This window comes from Neopsephotus bourkii, unplaced genomic scaffold (genome assembly GCF_033783945.1).
Source record: "Neopsephotus bourkii isolate Nb327-2 ecotype Australia unplaced genomic scaffold, CSIRO-AGI_Nbou_v1 NB_335, whole genome shotgun sequence".
Classification (NCBI taxonomy): Eukaryota; Metazoa; Chordata; class Aves; order Psittaciformes; family Psittacidae; genus Neopsephotus; species Neopsephotus bourkii.
In genome coordinates, this window is record NW_026900841.1 from 2,165,451 (window position 1) to 2,182,238 (window position 16,788).

At 44.5% G+C, this 16,788-nt stretch overlaps 1 protein-coding gene across 5 annotated transcripts in view; it reads left to right on the forward strand.

Moving 5' to 3' along the window:
* Positions 1-16,788, forward strand: part of PCNT (pericentrin) — an 88,251-nt gene that overhangs the window by 66,522 nt on the left and 4,941 nt on the right. For all 5 annotated transcript variants that reach the window (XM_061348122.1, XM_061348124.1, XM_061348127.1 and 2 more), the window contains 11 exons: positions 674-871; positions 2,007-2,180; positions 2,565-2,760; positions 3,707-3,920; positions 4,487-4,637; positions 6,512-7,228; positions 7,926-8,197; positions 8,912-9,014; positions 11,965-12,129; positions 13,967-14,205; positions 16,102-16,190. In XM_061348122.1, the coding sequence (XP_061204106.1) occupies positions 674-871; positions 2,007-2,180; positions 2,565-2,760; positions 3,707-3,920; positions 4,487-4,637; positions 6,512-7,228; positions 7,926-8,197; positions 8,912-9,014; positions 11,965-12,129; positions 13,967-14,205; positions 16,102-16,190 (2,518 nt within the window). The remainder of the gene's footprint in view (positions 1-673; positions 872-2,006; positions 2,181-2,564; positions 2,761-3,706; positions 3,921-4,486; positions 4,638-6,511; positions 7,229-7,925; positions 8,198-8,911; positions 9,015-11,964; positions 12,130-13,966; positions 14,206-16,101; positions 16,191-16,788) is intronic.

The window sequence follows — 16,788 nt, forward strand, 5'->3', positions numbered from 1 at the left end:
CTCCGGTGACCTTCCTTGAAAAGAGACCAGGAAACATCTGTGCATGATGTAATAGTTTGTGAACAGGGAATTTATTTAGGAGATTATTTTTCGTGACAGTGGCAGAGGAAACAATTTCCACTGTGTAACTTATTAAGACTGATTATTTTGGGAGATGTTATTTGTACGTAAGCTGCTAAATTAAGCCAAAGTTGTCTGAATACATAATTCATTTTTCTGGCATTGCTGGGGTATAGTAACCTTCAGACTTGATAGAATTTGATTTATTCCTAGGAAAGTTAGCTAAACAGTTCAGAAACAACAGAGGTAAAGCACAGTCCTTTGCCTTAATTACACATAAGCGTGTGGATGTGCACAGCAATAAGATACTCTGGCTGAGGCTCCCACTTGTACTTTAACGTTGTGAATATACTGTTAGTTTAACTCTTGAATATTGTTGTTAGTTGTGGGGAGATAAAAATTCGCTGGTAACTTGGCTCACTGCATGTGTGTTTGAGTATGGATATTGATTTATTCAGCATACCAAGTAGCAGAGCAGACCTGCGTGCTTATATCTGTATCACAGATATCAGACAGCAACCTTATTTTCCTTGTCTAGTGTTCTCCCATCTTGCTCTTATACTACCAGGATGCTGATGCCTTTCTCCTAACATCATGCCTTTTTCCCTTTCAGACCGTGCTGAAGATGGTGTATGAAGAGAGCCGCAAAATCCTGGCTTTGTCAGAATGTCCCTTTGATTTCAGGGAGCTGAAAAATGTCCATCAGACCCGAGCAGTGATGGAGGGATGTCAGAAGGAGGGCTTAGCCCTGCTGGATGCTATACAGTCGCTGAAAGATTACCTTGGCAAGGTGGCAGATAAAGGAGACAAGGTATGACACTAAAGGTATCCTTTAAAGCAATGATATGAGGAAAGGCTGGAGGAGCTGGGCTTGTTCAGCACAGAGAAGAGCAGGCTCAGGGGGTGCATGATAGATGTATAAGTGGAGTTGTTGGAGCGACTCCAGAGGAAGACATGGAGATGCTGCGAGGGCTGGAGCAGCTCTGCTCTGGAGCCAGGCTGAGAGGGCTGGGCTGGGTCAGCCTGGAGATGAGAAGACTCCTTAAGGGGAGACCTCAGAGCAGCTCCAGTGCCTCAAGGGGCTGCAGGAAACCTGGAGAGGGGCTTTGGACAAGGGCCTGCAGGGACAGGACAAGGGGAATGGCTTTAACCTGCCAGAACAGGGGAGACTGAGATGAGCTCTTAGGCAGAAGCTCTTCCCTGTGAGGGTGCTGAGGCGCTGGCACAGGGTGCCCAGAGAAGCTGTGGCTGCCCCATCCCTGGCAGTGTTCAAGGCCAGTCTGGACACAGGGGCTTGGAGCACCCTGCTCTAGTGGAAGGTGCCCCTGCCTGTGGCAGGCGTTGGAACTGGATGAGCTTTATGGTCCCTTCCAACACAAACAATCCTATGGTAAGTATGCGAAGGGAGGGTGTCCAGAGCATGGGGCTGTACTCTTCTTGGTGGTGTCAGGGTTAGGGTTAGGACAAGAGGACAAGAGGCATAAAACTAAAACATAGGCTGTTCAACCAAAACATGAGGAAGAACTTCTTTACTCTGAGGGTGACTGAGCATCGGAGCGGGTTCCCCAGAGAGATTGTGGAGTCTCCATACTGGGAGCTACTCAGGAGCAATCAGGACACAAGCCTGAGTGATGTGCTCTGGGGGATGCTGCATGAGCAGAGAGGACTAGATGACCTCCAGTGGTCCCTTCCAACCTCAACCATTCTGTGATTCTGTGAAAGTAACCAGTCTTTTACACCTATAGAAATACACATTGTTATGTAGTTAGTGTGTGTGTGTGTTGTATGAGGAGCAAGGGACTCTTTCTGAGGTTGGAACAGTCTTTTTAAGCACCTTTGGTCTGCTTAAATTAACAAGTCGATATACTCTTACACAGGAATGAGATGAAAGACAGTAGGTTATACATTGAGAAAGATGCCATTTAAAATATATATATATTTAACAGGAATTTTCAGGTATTGCTGCTGACTGGAGAGGAGAACTTCTGCAAGCAGTACAGAGTGTGTTTGAGAAGGAGAGAAATGTGTTGCAAATTGACTTGAAGTCTCACTTCTCCAATCCTGGGGCTGATGGGAATGGTTCATTAGTAGAAAAACTGGAGTACATCATGAAACAGCAGGTAAGAAAACCTCTTCAAGTGTTATGCTTCTAAATTCTATCTAGAATTCTATCTGGAGCTTTACAGACCTCTCTCTTGCACAGAGTAGATACTAAGCTAACTCTGAATCAGGAAATTTTTTCTGCAGTAATTAATATTTAGGTTTTAGGTCATGAACAAGTGGTCTGTAGTAATAATTATGTATCAACCATTATTAATAACTATCATTCTATTTGGAAGCTAGTGAAGTGGTTTTTTTTCTTTGTTACTCACTGTTAACATTTTGCACTAATATGAACTTAGTCATTTGAAGTGCCTTATACTGCAAGGGTGTCTGTAAGGTTCATATTTTTAGGAAATACGGTAATAGCCTTGGGGATTTAATAGGATTTGGTTTGTTTTCAGGAGGAACAGAGGCAGATGGTCGTAGAGCATCTTTTCTCCTCAGACCGGAATAGCTTGCTCTCCGAAATACAGGACCTCCGAGCACAGCTACGTATGACGCATCTTCAGAACCAAGAGAAGCTACAGCAGTTACAGGAAACCCTTACCAATGCAGAAGAAATTGGGAGCAAACGAGAACATCACCTTCGTAGGAAAGGTAATCATCCCCCAAGTCCTTGTTACCTGGTCTTCCATGCCAGCTCTTTCCTTTTTTTGCCTGGAAGATGAAAGGCAAAAAAAGATTGTTTTGCAAAGAAGCATATCATAGAATGGTTTGGGTTGGAAAGGATCTTAAAGCTCATCTAGCTCCAATCCCCTGCCATGGGCAGGGACTCCTTCCACTAGAACAGGTTGTTCCAAGCCTCTGTGTCCAACCTGGCCTTGAACACTGCCAGGGATGGGGCAGCCACAGCTTCTCTGGGCACCCTGTGCCAGCGCCTCAGCACCCTCACAGGGGAGAACTTCCTTATATCCAACATGAACTTCCCCTGTTTCAGTCTGAACCCATCACCCCTTGCCCTATCACTACAGTTCCTGATGAAGAGTCCCTCCCCAGCAACCTTGTACCCCCCTTCAGACACTGGAAGCTGCCCTGAGGTCTCCACGCGCCTTCTCTTCTCCAGGCTGAACAGCCCCAGCTTTCTCAGCCTGTCTTTGCATGGGAGCTCCTCCAGCCCCTGCTCATCCTTGTGGTATTCTCTGGACTTGCTCCAACAGCTCCATGTCCTTCTTATGCTGTACAATTCTTCAGTTTTACTAATGCACTCAGGTTGCTATGATTTTAGCAGATGAAGGAATTCTTTCTAATGTTAGTAGTTAAGAAACCTCTGTGAAAAGCAGAGAAGCTTTAAAATAACCCAAAGCAACAGAACTGGAGGGTGACTCTTAAATAGCTTATACATGTAGAAACACAAACAAGGACAGTAAAATAATTCTATTTTATATGAATATATATATATGTTTGCCAGTAAATTGATGTGTTTGCTTAATAAGGGTTAGAGTCCATTAGCAACAAGTTACTTACAATATATCCCAGTAGCTCGGGGTAAGTGATAACATACTGTCAATTTCTCTGTAATACAAATAACATTTCCTTATCCTAGTTGAATTATTAGAATATAAGCTTCAGGAGGAAAAATCTATTGTAAGTGACTTGCACAGCACCCTGTCTGAGAAGCAGAAGAGAGCCTCTGAAATGTGTGATCTGTTGAATCAAGAAAAAGCAGCCCTGAAATCAGAGCTTTCTGAAAGTAAACAAGAGAATGAAAGGCTGCAGAAATCCCTAGAAGAGCTTCAGAGGGAATTGAACCAGTTACGGTGAGAAGTAAATTTATTCACTTATTCTACTCATCAGCAGGTCTGAAAGGACTTTATATACTATATATATCCAGTGAGGATCCATGACTGGTGTAGCACTTTGAAACAGGAGGAGGAAAACGAACCTCTCACTTGTCATGGCTGTGTTAATTTTTCTTCTTCAGTAACGGCCTAGACCCCTGCATCCCTGATGTACCCCACTCCTGCAGCTTTTGGCTGAGTCTTTTTGTTGGTACTTCTGTTTGTCTGTCATCTTGCGTATGCTTCCCCACCTCACACACTCCTGGTATTTTTCCTTCACAAGGCAAGTTTTGCTCTGCCATTGTAGGTAACGTCTCTTTATTGTTACTAAATAGTGAAATCCCAGCTTTGCTTGCAGGAAGGTAAATGTTTTCAGCTGCTAAATAGCTGACTTGAAAACCTGCTCTCTCTAGAAAGAGCAGAGGCTTTAGAGAACAAATCAGTAGACCAGCTCACAAAAAGTAACCCAGAATACCTTGCTGGCGTTTTTGGAAGAGGATGTCCTGTTCTGAACACAGACAGAAGTGACGTTTTGAACTTTGCAGGTCTGAGCTGGATAAAAAAGAAAAGGCTTTGACAACAGCACTTGAAGACTTGAAGGCTGAGCATCTGAAGCAAACTGAGCTACAAGATCTATTTGAGGAACAGCAGCTTCAGCGTAAGAAAACAGAATATGAAAAGACAAAGGCCTTGGAGGTAATGTCCTACATCTCAGTGCCTCAGGTCACCTCCCTTGGTGCATGAAGTTAACTCTCTAACATAACTAACAGGTTATTTTGCAGTCTTTTCACATCAGATAGTTTTTGTTTAGTAAGTATTATAAACCAAAAACATTCTAGTGAATATGCATAGGCTTATTTTCTTTTCACAGAATTAAGGCTTTCAGTTGCCCTTCCTAACTGCACATACAGAAATAACAAGTGTTGTGCCTTTTCTTTCCTCTCTTTGTATCTTAGTATTTCCAGAGCCTTAACACTTTCACGTTTCACCAGTACTGCCCCTTGCTGTGTAGGGAGAGCCAGATTCTCCAACTGTGTAACTGCACCCTTGGTTGCAGAGCAAATGTGCTATGAGGATGGGATGTGTATGATCAACTGAGATTATAAAGGAAACCATCCAGTGGTACATGTGCTTGGCAGAGAGTAACTGGAACCTTTCCAATATAACGTGTATTTTTGGAGGTTAACCAGAGTATTTTTGTTCCCTTTCTCCTAAACTGAACAGAAAAGAGATAAAGAGCTTTCTCTCTGATACTGTGATAACAGTGACTTGGTGCTTGTAGAAGGCTTACAGTACTGGAAAAGGAAGAAGATTTAACATAAGCCTTTTTTTTTCTTAAACACCAAACCCCGACTCCAAAACAATCCTAGTTCAATGCCTTAGGTGAGGAAACACAATTCTGACTCCATTCCTTGTAGTTTGGCCTCTCACATCATCTTTCCTATAGGTGTTTAGGTTTGTGGGTAGGTTTTGTTGGGATTGTTGTTACTACTTACATGGTAGCACATGGCACTAACATCCTCCAGCTTTTAAAAGTGAAGCTTATGCAGGGGAGGCAGGGCCCATTTTAGTCAAGGCAAAGAGAAAGTGCATTGCCCTAGGTATAGCTGTGCAACAGATTCTCAGTTCACATCTCTGCAGTCTTGCATTTCCAAATCATCCCTTCTAGCACGCCTATAAAAAGCTGATGCCACTTAGCATCTGACCTGGCTTTCTACCATATGAGAGGACAGGTCAGCTCTGACTGTCTGCAAACACCCTGGGACTGCCCCTTCATTGCTGCTTTTCTTCTGAAGAAAGGCTGGTTCCCAAAATGGGTCTAGGGATGGATTATTTTTATCTGTCTGTACTGTGTGCTTTAAGCAGATGGGCTGTAAAATCCAGAGGTTTTACCACTACTCTTACTGCTTAGATTTTTCAGTCTCTTTAAATTAACGTGGGTTATTTCTGCTTCAGATGTAACTTAAGGGGATTGAGTGATTCCTCACTAATTGAAGGACTTGCTAATTGAAGATGATATTTTAACATTACATATTTGGTTTTGTTACTTGGTGTCATTGAATCCCAGCCTAGTTTAGGCTGGAAGTGGCCTTAAAGCTCATCCAGCTCCATCCCCTGCCATGGGCAGGGACACCTTCCACTGGAGCAGGGTGCTCCAAGCCCCTGTGTCCAACCTGGCCTTGAACACTGCCAGGGATGGGGCAGCCACAGCTTCTCTGGGTACCCTGTGCCAGCGCCTCAGCACCCTCACAGGGAAGAGCTTCTGCCTAAGAGCTCATCTCAGTCTCCCCTGTTCTGGCAGGTTAAAGCCATTCCCCTCGGCTTGTCCCTACAGGCCCTTGCCCAAAGTCCCTCTCCAGCTTGCATGTTGGTTTCTTTAGGCACTGGAGCTGCTTTAAGGCTCCCCATGCTTCTGGCACTTGTAATTAGAAACTTAAACTTGCTATTTTAAATTAATTGGGGTTTTATACCTGAACTACTTTAGTTCAGTCTTCCTGGATAAAACAGGAGGCTGGAAATTGCCGAATGCCAGCCAGCCCCACACTGTCTGTGCTTCCCCCTTTGAACAGGAGCTGCAGGCTGCCTTGGAGCTGCAGTTGATGCAGAAGAGCCAGCTGGCTGTTTCCTTGGAGCATGAGCAAACAGTCAGTGATAATCTCCGCAAGGAACTTCAGATCGAGCACTCCCGCTGCGAAGCTTTGCTGGCCCAGGAACAGGCCAAGCTGTCGGAGCTCCAGAAAAATCTGGATGCTGAGAAAAATCGCTCTTTGGAGCTCCTGAATTCCTTGAATCACGAACGTGTTTTGACAGAGCAGTTGAGCGCGAGAGTGAAAGAAGGTGCTTCTTGTCAGTACAGGGAGTCACTGCTGGAGCAAGCCTTTGTTCGAGAACTCCAAGCCCAGCTGGAAGAAGAAAGGTCCCGAAGCATGGAGCTAGCTGCTATTATTGAGAAGATGCACCAGAAGGCCATTCGTTCCAAAAGGCAGCTGGAGGCTGAGGTACAGATGTGCTGTGAAGAAACCCAGAAGGAGAGAGAAGTCAACGACAAGTTACGAGCTATGCTGGAATCTCTCCAGGCTCAAAAGCAAGAGGTAATCCGGTCCTTAGAGGCCCAGAAGGAGAGGGAGGCAAAGCTGAAAGCTGACTGGGAACAACTGCAGTTGCTCTACAAGGCCATGAAAGAGCAAGATAAAAACAAGAAAGAGGCGAGAGACAGAGAGAGGAGACAGCAGCAACACACAGAGGTAGAGAAGCAGAAGAACTGGCAGAGAGATCAAGAGAGACTGGTGAGAAAGCTCTGCAAGGTTTGCCTTACACTGAAATAGCCACAAACTGGCATTTAACGCTGTGGGTGGTGTTTTTTAATGGAAATATTTCCTTCCCTTGAAACAAAGCTTTCTGAAAAACACATTAGATGAGAAATGCAGGAAAAGAGCTCAAATACAGCTGTTTTCAGGGAGTTGTGTCTGGGTTTGCTGTTGACAGAAGTTGATTTTTACATCTTAGCCTATGCTTGGAATTGACAGTTGTTAACAGATGAAGAAGGGTATGGCTTAAACACAGAATGGCACTGAATTAGGTTTCATGTCAGTACCCTTATTTTGAGCTAGGCTCCTAATTATGGTTTGCAGCAGTCTGGATTTTGCCCTTGTTTCTCAGCTCCTTGGCTTTCGTTAGGGAAGGAGGGAAGCTTTGCAGGCTCTCTGGAGGCTTCTCAGTCACCATCTCTGAAAATGGATGGAGAAAATGCCTATTCAGAGTCATTGAATGGCTTCCTGGTGGCCTTCCCCTAAGAGTGGTCTGTGAGTTAAGGAACACTGGGAGGGATATGCTGGATACGGATAGTTAGGTGGGATGCTTTTACTTGCCGTCTGTGTGTGTATATCAAAACAAAACCAAAACCCACTCATATCCATATATATATTTGTATATGTGTGTGTATGTGTATGGTGCAGTTGCCTACTCCTTATTCTGTTCTAACAGAACTTGGAACAGCAACACCAGAGGGACGAACAAAGAATTAAGGAACTGCAGGGAACAGTGGCAGTATTAGAAGAACGCAGTCTCCTGTCACCCAGCCATCAGCAAGAACTGTTGTGTACCTCAAAGAAAGATCGAAACGTGAAACAGGCCATGACAAAAGAAACTGAGAAACCACATTTGCAACAGCAGCAGCAACAGCTAGAGAAGATAAGGCAGCAGTTGCTTTCTGTAGCTGTGCACCTGAATGAGTTCATAGATAAAACCGTGGATAAGTGAGTAGTTCATAAAATAGTCATTTGCTTTCCACTTTGCTTATGAACTTGTGTGGGTCATGGATGAGAGCCCTGTGCTGAAGGGAGCGAGCAGTGTTTCTGCTTCCAGGACTCAGCCTTGTGTGAGACCATGCTTTTGTGGTGGTAGCAGACTGGTTATTGCCATCCACTGCAGCCATTCCACTTAGACTCTTGTGTGCCTGTGTCTGAAGAAACCCTGCTTAACACCCAGCTCCCTACTGGAAAGAGTTGGTTGGTAGTTTGGCAGCTGCAGCAGTGTGATTAGAGAGCAATCAAGACAGCAGGCTCATCAACACATCTGCGTGGATAGAATGGGAAACTCCATTGAGCATGGCAGGGAAAAACAAAGTGTCAGGAATGAATGGACAAGTAGCATTTAATTTCTTATTTCTTTGGCAGCAGAGTAAGATACTGGTGGTGTTTTGCTGCAGCCTGAATTTGCGTGGTAGAATTTCAGACTGGTGTAAAGTACAGTCTTCTGAATAAATCCTGTGCAGCAGTAATTAGAAATGCTACTTTTGAAAATTAGCAAAACTTACTCATTTCTGTGTGCATTCATAGTAGTTTGTGTGATGAGGAGTACATAAATACAGCCTCAAAACTTCAAGGGTATCCAGTAGGGAGGAGGTATCAAACGTACTTTCACATTACTACAGATCACCCTGATACTGAAAAAGTATTTCTGTTTGACAGAACAATCAATGATTGGCCTGTATCAAGTGATGAAGCTGTAGCCTCTTTACTGCAGACATTAAAGGAACTAAAATCAGATTTATTGTCTCCTTCTGCATCTCAGGTAAGGAAAACAGCATCTCTATGTTGATCATCAGTAAGTTCTGTATTCTTTGGATTGCAGCATACATATCAGTTGATTTATTGACTTCCTTCCCTTTCTTTTTCAGTAAAACATCCTGAGAAAAATCATTTTTTGCCTTGGGGGTGGAAAAAAAAGATGTCCTCACATTGTCACTATATGAACATATTTTATTCTCAGCCTCTTGCTTTTTGTTATACTGCAAAGCCTGCTTCTAACGGTGTTTTATCTTCCTAGATACACAATAATATATCCAAGGGTATCAATCCCTGGAATGTGTGGCTTCTGGATGCATCCAGAGACAGTTGGTTTTCAGTGAACTGTCAACTCCTTTTCAGGAAGCCCAGGAGTGGTTTGTCATCTCAGGAGGCCTCTTCTGACTGATATCTGCAGTATTGCAAATGCTTTATGCAAGTCTAGGGGTTGTCAAAGACTGAGGCCCGGTCTACTGATATGAAATACATTATGAAAACTTCAGTATTTTAGATTCCATCTTGTTCACCAGATGACTTTGCCCTATCATTTATGACTTTCCCTCATAATAGAGATCTTCAACCACATTTCAGCCAAAATTTGGGGATAGGGATACCTAACAGTCCTGGCTCCTGTTTGATTCTGCCTCTCTCTATTCCTTCACCTGCTGGATAGCAGATCCCTAGAAATCACACCTTTGGGAAATAGTTCTGTCTGTCTCTGCTACAGGAAGAGGCTTTTGTAACTCGTGTGATTGTCACATACTCTGTAACACGAGATGTATAACAAGCTGCTTTGGCAGGGTGCAAGCTCTGTCTGTGTCTTAACTGCTTACAAAACACAATAAATACTTCCCTCATGTCACCTGTGCAGCCATTTAAGTGGTTGCCAAATGGATCATCTCCAGCCTTGAGGAGAGGGATGTGACTTCTTCCCTGGGGAGTGTCCATGGAGTTATTTTGGTTAAGCCTTCCTCTCACAAAGCTTTAGAGCTCTCTGCTGTGGACAAAATGCTCAGAGATCCTGGGGGGGGGGAACAAGACAACCTTATGGCTCTATTTAAATTGGACTTAGCCCAACTCCCTCCAGAGCTGAGCTGTTTTTCTGGCGCAGCTCCCTCTAAGTTATTACTCTACTGGTAAAGAAAAATAGTTTGGGTTGTTTGGTTTTTCCTCTGATACCGTTAGGTCTTCTGCATTACCAGCTCTGTTCCAAATGGTTTCACAAGATTTAGGTTTTCCAGGCTCTCATCACATTAAGCCCAGGAATGCCATGCAGAATAGCAGCCCCTTCTCTTGTTGGACCACTCTTTGCAATTGGCTCCTCTAGGGACTATGGCCACACTAAAATCAAGGGACTCAAGTTTTCCAATTTCTTTTGTTTTGTTTAACAAAAGAAGTTTAGTGGAGCACTCTAAAGGTGTATAGCTTAGGCAGCAAAACCCATCTTGGTATTGTTGCTTCTGTGGGCACAAATGTTCCCTTCCCTCTGCCCTCTTCTTTGATTTCTTTTCCAGAATCACCTTTTGCTTCACTTTCCTCCCTGAATTTCTCTTTCCATTAAGATACTGAACTACATGCTCTGGAGACCAAAGGAATATACTGCTATTGACTCCTTGAGTTGTGATAATGTGGGACTATTAGGCAGGGAACGTGTCATCAAATGCCAAAAGGGAAAACCTGTGCCAAAGTGAATATGGAGTCAACTGATCAGACAAAAGCCTACTGGTTCAGTAGAATCAACTGCATAGATGACTCACATGGAATTCCTTCAGATATTACAAGTATCTGTTACCACCTTCAAACTGAGCTTTTGTAGGTTTGTAGGTCCCTAGGATGGTGGGACCATGATCCTCACTGGGATGCTTGCTAAGGAGGCCAATATATAGCAGCTTTCCTCCCTTTAAGTATGATACACGTTTTTTTTTTCCCCCATGTTTGAAGTATTATTAAAAATACTTACCTATCTGAAGTGTATTTTGTACCTGAAGTCCTTATCTCTGCCCTCATTTTCAAAGTGCTCTTCAGTCTCATCTCAATGTGCGCTGTGGCACAGCCGCTATGCCAGTGAAGGACATACAAAGGGAAATGCATCTTTCAAGATAAAAAAGGTTCAGCGGAAAAACCTGAAATTGTATAGAACATCTGTGAATTAGATAAGTACAGGACAAGAGTTTAACTTGGACAGAAATCAATGCCTAATTTCAAAGTGGTGCTGAGGGTAGTGTTAGATTCTTGAAGCATCATTCAACTCATTTTAAATATGCTGAGAAGTGGAGAGCATTTCATACAATCATGGAATGGGTTGGAAGGGCCCTTAAAGCCCATCCAGTTCCACCCCCTGCCACAGGCAGGGACACCTTCCCCTAGAGCAGGGTGCTCCGAGCTCCTGTGTCCAACCTGGCCTTGAACACTGCCAGGGATGGGGCAGCCACAGCTACTCTGGGCACCCTGTGCCAGCGCCTCAGCACCCTCACAGGGAAGAGCTTCTGCCTAAGAGCTCATCTCAGTCTCCTCTGTTCTGGCAGGTTAAAGCCATTCCCCTTGTCCTGTCCCAAGCCCCTCTCCAGGTTTCCTTCAGCCCCTTTAGGCACTGGAGCTGCTTTAACGTCTCCCCTTAAGGAGTCTTCTCTTCTTTGGGCTGAACAAGCTCTTAGTTTCCAAGTGTTGAGAAGACTGCTACTAAAGGGAATAGGATTCCTGTACAGCCCCTCAGAGAGATCAGCAGTGAAGAGGTAGCTTGATAAACAATTGCTTTGATCCTTCTTAAAAAAGCTTTCCTGTGTGCTTCAGCTGCCCATCCTACCATTTAACACCTGGATGCCACTGCTGGTTTTCAGCCTAGTTATCTTCGCAGTTTTTGTCCATCAAGTTAGGTTATTACTGTCTTTGAGAGGCTTGCTGTGGGAGTAATATGCAAACCCCATCACAGCTCACTTCCTTTGGGTTTCTTTTTTTAGATCAGATCTACGTGTGATACCAGCTCTGTTCAAGCACTGGAAAGAGAATCCTGGCAGCAGGAAAGGAACATTTTGCAGAAAGCTCTGAAACAGGCTGAATCAGAACTGGCTAAAGCCAGTGCTGGAATTGCAAACAAACCACTGGTAGAAACTTCCAGTCCTAAGGTAAAATTCTCATGATGGCCAGCAAAGGGGCTGTCTGGAGCTCAGGGAGCGAGCAGTGCCACAGGCTTTGGCATGTCATTTCAACCTTTGACACATGGTTTGCTCTCACCATCTTGCCTATTGTACAGCTTTGCTGTGTGAGAACTTACCAGCTCAGGATCATAAAAACCTCTGGGGAGTTTAGTCCTTGGTAATGCTGTTCTTTAGGCATTGCCTAAGGCATTAATGTCACATCTAGGGCAGGTAATTTAGTAATTCTATTTTATCTCTTTTAATAATGATGATAATAAAACTTCCTGTTGCAGAGGAGCCAGGAAGTGGGCAGCTCGGATTTCTGGAGATACATCTGTCAGATTATGGCATTTAGGTTTCACTTATTGCTGTAGTTGCTATCTGAAAAGCTGTCTTTATAGATGAACAGTTTTACACACTGCTTATTAAATTAGGAACACCTTCCCCTACATACCTCATCAGAGAAGTTCATGTGTAACTTCCTTGGTGTTAGACAGGAACATGCACCCAAAGTAACCAAGGTCTATGGACCCAATTGTTATTCTTAAAGGAGGGGGAGATTCAGACTTCTTGTCCAAGCATGAAAATATCTAACATCCATTATTTTTAATGTGCCCTCACCAGTCTTAAATACTTTTTATTCCTCTGACACATTTGATCATCATCAAGCCTGACAGGCGCTTATCCCAGTGTGTTTTCTGGTTAATATTTAAAGCAGATGTTAATTTTTTTGTTAGAGTTAAATTGGTTTAGAGTTTCAGATATGACCGTGTTGCTTTGAAACCTTCAGGAGAGCTAAGGCACTCCAAACGTGGGGGCTTTTTAGCTACATACAGAATCCTTCCTGCTGCCCTTGTGCCCATGATATCAGCGTTCCATGTGAAGACAGCTTGGTTGTGGTTGGTGTTTTGCACATCAAGCAGTAACCAGGCCAAAACTTTCGAGCCTAGCCAAGACCACAGATTATACACAAACTCATTAGACTTTGTACAAGCCTCTATGTGTGGTGTCCACTGCAGGAGTGTCATACCATGGCATTGCACCAAAACTGGCTGTCATGGTGGCTGTGACACAAATACTTGCTCAGACTTACATTCAGAATCATAGAATCATAGAATAGTTAGGGTTGGAAAGGACCTTAAGATCAAGTTCCAACCCCCCTGCCATGGGCAGGGACACCTCGCTCTAAACCATATCAACCAAGGCCTCATCCAACCTGGCCTTGAACACTGCCACGGATGGAGCATTCACAACCTCTTTGGGCAACCTATTCCAGTGCCTCACCACCCTAACAGGAAAGAATTTATCCTTATATCCAATCTAAACTTCCCCTGTTTAAGTTTTAACCCATTACCCCTTGTCCTATCACTACAGTCCCTAATGAAGAGTCCCTCCCCAGCATCCCTATAGCCCCCCTTCAGATACTGGAAGGCTGCTCTGAGGTCTCCATGCAGCCTTCTCTTCTCCAGGCTGAACAGCCCCAACTTTCTCAGCCTGTCTTCATACAGGAGGTGCTCCAGTACCTGATCATCCTCGTGGCCTCCTCTGGACTTGTTCCAACAGTTCCATGTCCTTTTTATGTTGAGAATACCAGAACTGCACACAATACTCCAAGTGAGGTCTCATGAGAGCAGAGAGAAACTTGCACTGCTTCCATGCTTCATAATTATAAGTTATCTTTCTATATTTTGGTAAAGCCACATAGGTTTTAGATACCCACAGTGTGGGAGATACTGCTGGAAAAAGCTAACTTTTCTGAGCTTTCTGTAGCCAAATTTTAACAGATTGGATTTATTTTTGTTTCCTGTTTTTGCTTTTTCTCCAGTTGCAGAGATTATATAGGAAGTACCTCAGAGCAGAGAGCTTTAGAAAGGCTTTGGTTTATCAGAAGAAATATCTCTTGCTGCTTCTCGGTGGTTTTCAGGACTGTGAACAAGCCACCCTCTCCCTAATAGCACGCATGGGAATCTACCCCTCGCCTGCAGACCTGCAGCTTTCTGGATCACGTTCCCGTCCTTTTACCAAGTTCAGATGTGCAGCCAGGGCAATCATTGCCATATCAAGGTAAAGCTAAAACATGGTCTCTCTTATGTGATATTTTCCTGGGAATTTTAAAAAAGTAGCGTTCCTGTGGCTTATCCTAGATTAATATTAAGCAAAAGCTACCTCCAAAACTCATTCAAACTGGTGGAGGGGTATCATGCAAGATTCCCATTCTTGTGACCTGGGTCCCTGCCTGTGGCAGGGAGCTGAAACAAGGTATCTTTAAGGTTCCTTCCAATCAAACATTCCATGATTTATGACTTGTTAGCTATAGCTTTGGCTAAACTGCAGTTGGAAAGTCAGTGCTAACTTGGATGTGTACTAAACTATAGACTGATACAAATCTGTTTCTATCCTAAGGTATATCTAGCAGCAATCTAGTTGAGAATCAGTGCACAGCCACTACAAACTGTTTTCCTTTCAGGTCTGATCCTTACCTAGTTGGACTTACTGACTAGTTTGTCTTGTTTCAGAATGTGATCATCTCATCAAAGATGGTTTTCCCCTCTTGAATCTGGAAGCATGTGTTTCACTGGGCTTGAGTCTATCATATTCTATCACTTACTATCAGATGGGTTTTGTTAATTGTACTTGGGACAATATGCCATCTTGTAATGGGTTTTGAGACCATTTAACGAAAAGAATAGTTTTAAATGCCATCATTTTATGCCATCCAGAGGGAACTGGACAGGCTTGAGAGGTGGGACTACGTGAACCTCATGAAGTTCAACAAGGCCAAATGTAAGGTCCTGCCCTGGAGTTGGGGCAATCCTAAGCGAAACACAACCTGGGAGAGACTGGATGGAGCATCCTGGAGGAGATAGACTTGGGGTTGTTGGTCAATGAGAAGCTTCCCATGACCCGGCTTCAGTGTGTGCCCAGAAGCCCCCCATGTTCTGGGCTGCACCCCCAGGGCATGAGCAGCAGCTCAGGGAGGGGATTCTGTGGTCTGGGGAGACCCCCCCTGCAGTCCTGATCCAGCCCTGGGGCAACAGCACAAGAGGGACATGGAGCTGTTGGAGTGAGTCCAGAGGAGGCCACGGGGATGCTGCGAGGGCTGGAGCAGCTCTGCTCTGGAGCCAGGCTGAGAGAGCTGGGCTGGGTCAGCCTGGACAAGAGAAGGCTCCTTAAGGGGAGACCTCAGAGCAGCTCCAGTGCCTAAAGGGGCTGCAGGAAACCTGGAGAGGGGCTTTGGACAAGGGCCTGTAGGGACAGGACAAGGGGAATGGCTTTAACCTGCCAGAACAGGGGAGACTGAGATGAGCTCTTAGGGAGAAGCTCTTCCGTGTGAGGGTGCTGAGGCGCTGGCACAGGGTGCCCAGAGAAGCTGTGGCTGCCCCATCCCTGGCAGTGTTCAAGGCCAGTCTGGACACAGGGGCTTGGAGCACCCTGCTCTAGTGGAAGGTGTCCCTGCCTGTGGCAGGGGTTGGAGCTGGGTAAACCTTAAGGTCCCTTCCACGCCAAACCAGTCTGGGATTCTATGAAATGTAAGTGGGTTACTTCTTTGCAATTTCCTTGTCCAGTAAAAATGATTACTACCAAGTTTAAGACTTTCAGGAGATGTCACAGAATGTCTTTTGGCTCTTGTCTTTTACATGGATGCTATAGTGATTGTGATATCAAAGGATGTAGAAACAGTGACCTTCAAATTACTTCTCCTAGTCAGGAAGAGCTGCCACAGAACTCTGGAAATGAGGGACAGTGCAGGAGCAGTGCCACAGCAAGCAAGCCTTCCCAAAAGGTAGAGGAGCATTGCAAAGTAAAATGGGATGACCCTTCACTCTAATGACCAAAGCTGAAGAATGTTTCCTCTATTCCTGCAGGGATTCTTATTTTGATGCCAGCAAAGTTTAACATCAAAATTCAGTGTATTTTGACTTATTTTTAATGGTTGCCCAAATTTCTTTTGTTACCAAGGTTAAAGTTTTTGGTGAAGAAGTGGAACAAAGTTGGCAGGAAGAGCACACAGGATGAAACCATTGCTCACAGTACAGGAGGTTACACAGGTAAGCCTTTTGGTACTTTGTTTTAATCATGATTTCTCTTTAGTGATGCAGTCCGTTTGAAAACAAACCCCAAAATACACCCATAGAAGTGGCAAAATCTGTTCACCTGTTAACACAGGACAGGACAAGGGGAATGGCTTTAACCTGCCAGAACACGAGAGACTGAGCTGAGCTCTTAGGCAGAAGCTCTTCCCTGTGAGGGTGCTGAGGCGCTGGCACAGGGTGCTCAGAGAAGCTGTGGCTGCCCCATCCCTGGCAGTGTTCAAGGCCAGGTTGGACACAGGGGCTTGGAGCACCCTGCTCTAGTGGAAGGTGCCCCTGCCCGTGGCAGGGGGCTGGAACAGGATGAGCTTTAAGGTCCCTTCCAACACAAACCACTCCGGGATTCTTTGAACCACTGTGGTGTGGTTCGTTATGAAACTTCAGTCCTGAAACCTCTGCTGAACTTCTGCCTCACTGCAAAACAGCATCCTGGCAGCTTCATAAAAATAATATTTGGGTTTGGTTTCAAGATTTTTTTTGTGAGTTAACAGACTTCTCTGAAGGGGTTTTTCTGTTTTAATGAAAACAAAATACCCCCCGCACTTCCCAAACCTTC